This window comes from Pinus tabuliformis, chromosome 4_2, assembly GCF_031772625.1.
Source record: "Pinus tabuliformis cultivar Carrire ecotype Pingquan chromosome 4_2, CPIR1, whole genome shotgun sequence".
Taxonomy (NCBI): domain Eukaryota; kingdom Viridiplantae; phylum Streptophyta; class Pinopsida; order Pinales; family Pinaceae; genus Pinus; species Pinus tabuliformis.
This window is the reverse complement of record NC_142304.1, coordinates 701146523-701149583: the sequence shown is the minus strand read 5'-3', so window position 1 is coordinate 701149583 and position 3061 is coordinate 701146523. Positions and strand designations below refer to the sequence as shown.

The following is a 3061-nucleotide window of genomic DNA, read 5'->3' as shown; positions in this document are numbered from 1 at the left end:
GTGGGACCATTACTCAAATCATGAGAGTCCAGGGGAGACTCGAGAGCCACTATGTGAGCATGAGAGGATGGAAATTGCTAGACCAAAGGAGGATGGCTACATTGACCCTCCAATTTCGAGAAGTCCAATGCATACTTAGATACAGGCCAACTGAAGAGTGTGTGGATGCAATCTGGAGTGCACGCATGGCGACCATAAATAGGCGAGAGAGAAACAATAAGCATAACTAACATCAATAACAAATCTTCAGAACTGGTCACCAGGTCCGGAGACAGGCTTAAAGAAGGATGCATATGAGCCATGACGCCAACTTCGGCCATCTCCATCAAAGTAAGCCTCTTTGTGCAATAATAAGGCGACATGATAAACCAATGATTGATGACGTATGATAACAGGAGCAAGTAAATGATTCCATCTCGTGAGTATAAATATGAGCGTGCCGACCTGTATGAGGGTTGAAGCTCTCGGCCAAGTGGCCACCTAATCCACCTGTGTTCAACATGACAAGGACAATTGTCTGGAGCCAACACCCATTGTAGGGGTTCTTAATATTAATGTTAATGTTATTAATATCGTTGATATTCATAATAACATTAGTATATTATAATAATGCCCCTAGCTCATGGAATGCTTCTATTCAAAGCTATGAAACCCGCCCCTTCTAGTTTGTTGGGGTATTTGGTTAGGAAGGAACCAAAATATTTTTCACGATAAGGTATCAAACTGGAATCTTACATGTTCCCACATAGTGGCACTTTATAACTTGATCTCTGAGGATGAACTTAAACAGAATCACTGGAACAATAATGCAGAAATCATCGACAAGGCTTACCCTTTGGTGTATTTTGATGGATTTGCTCAACAAGATGGTTGTGGTAGAGGATCAGTTTTGTATTTAAATGAAGATCATCATTACAAGATGAAGTTGGGTTTAAGGAGAGGCACAAATAAATATGCATAACTTAATAGCCTTAGACTTCTTATTTTTTCCCTTGCGAAAAGATATCAGCAACTGCATATATTTGGTGTCTCTAAACTAGTCATAAATTGGTTCAATGCACACACTCAAAAAAAGTCGGTGAAAAAACTTTGATATATATATATATATATATATAACCCATTTCTAAATGTTTTATATTTCTTGTGAACTGCACATTAATAGCTGGCGTTAATTTGTATTTCTGCCCTTTGACTTGGGACGTTGATTTTTATTTCTACCCTTTGACTTCGGACACAGGACCTGAGTTGGTTTAAGTCGAACGATCAATGGAAAACGATAGTCAACACAATGGCACTGGAAACGTCTGACGGAGAAATTTTTCGGGTGGGTAGAGAAATTGCAATGGAGTCGAAGGTGATAAAAAATATAGCAGAATTCATCGATATATCTCATGCAACTGTGCCTGTTTACGTATCCTCTCCAATATTGGAAAAGGTGATCCAATACGATGACTATCATTTACGCAACTCAACTCAAACCTCACGTGAAATTAAAGAGTGGGATGAGAATTTTATCAGCGTGGACATATCAACACTGCGGGATATGATAAAGGTAATGTTATCATAAAAATAATGTGAAGTATTATCTTTTTAAAAGTCAATAAGTAATGCAATTGAATGCTGGTTGATATGCTTTATATTATGTTACTGCAGGCAGCAGATTTTCTTGCTATGCAGAGTCTTTTGGATTTTTCAAGTGAGAAATTGGGAAGAGAAATCCTTGCAAGGCCAGAGATCGAGAGTGATGAGTTTTTTATATAAAAATAATTAAATCAAAGAAAATTTGTATTTAGTTAGATTGATATTTTTTAAGGAGTAGTTTTTAAGTTTGTTATTTTGGAGTTTTTGGTGGATTTCTGGTGGGAATTTGGCCAAAATTTTGATGCGTAAATCTTGATTTGTGTTGTTTAAACTCTTTTTTTTACTACATATATGGATTCAACACCTTAAAAAATCTTTAAGGCACTTCTATTCTGAAGAGCCCAATTGTCAAACTTGTGATATTAATGAAGCCTAAAACTTTCCAAAGATTCTCATTTAAAACTAATTGTTATCTTTTTATATTATATTCCATCATATTGTTTTTAGTGAATTTAAAACATGATTTATATTATTTTATAAAATAACAAATTATATTATTATATAATTCTAACTGTTTTATCTTATAAAATTATTTATATTTATTAGTTTCTTTTCATCTATAAATTAAATTTAGATAAATATTTTCAGTAATGTTGTTATTTATAATAACTTCAGACAATAAATATCAAAATGTTAATTTAAGTTGTTATTCACAAATTTTAGGAAATGATTTATTTTATTTGATTAATTTACTATTTCTTACTTGTTTTGAAATAAATCATTCAATTTTTTGGAACTGTTTTCTTTTCTTTCTTTGATACGTAACTCATTTAACAAGAAATCAATTTATATTTTCTAATTTTATTCAATTAAATTATTATTATTATGTATTATTAATTTGAATACTAATTTAAATATTCTTATATAATATTATTAATAATATTAATATCAATAATAACATTTATGTATATCTATATTTACGGGACATTTAATATATATCACTTGTACAACACGATGTGAGCACGTTCTAAGAAAAAATACTTCCACATAGGATTCTAAAAAAGTGTTTGACGAAAATTGTCAACACCAATAAACCATTGAAATCGGAAGTAGAGAAAATATAGTTGAGACAAAACATTGATTCTTTTTTTAAATGAAGGGGAGAGGGCCCTTTAAGAGTGATAAGTAGACGAAGTTGTTGTCCTCTCTGAAGAATATGAGGTCCCTTTGTTGACTTGTGCACTTCAACCCCACCATACTCTAGACAATGGTGGTTATGGCATATCGAAGCAGTCATGCAAGACTTTTTGCAGAAGGCCCCTTATCCACTTCAACACAATATTGCACCGTGGCTCTTAAGGATTTACAATCAATTCAAGAATAGGACTATAAGTCCATAGCAGAGAACATTTGTCAAAAGAGTCAAGTATCCATCCAGGTAGTTGGGACGTTGGGGTACATGCCTCCAGAATATTTTAAT

At 33.0% G+C, this 3061-nt stretch overlaps 1 protein-coding gene across 1 annotated transcript; it reads left to right on the top strand.

Annotated features, from left to right (window-relative positions):
- Positions 1-1288: 1288 nt before the first annotated feature.
- On the top strand, positions 1289-1761 carry LOC149171416 (SKP1-like protein 3). The gene is made up of 2 exons (XM_089425960.1): positions 1289-1552; positions 1654-1761. Exons 1-2 carry the CDS (start codon positions 1289-1291, stop codon positions 1759-1761), a joined length of 372 nt encoding a protein of 123 aa, XP_089282086.1.
- The last annotated feature ends 1300 nt before the right edge of the window (positions 1762-3061 follow it).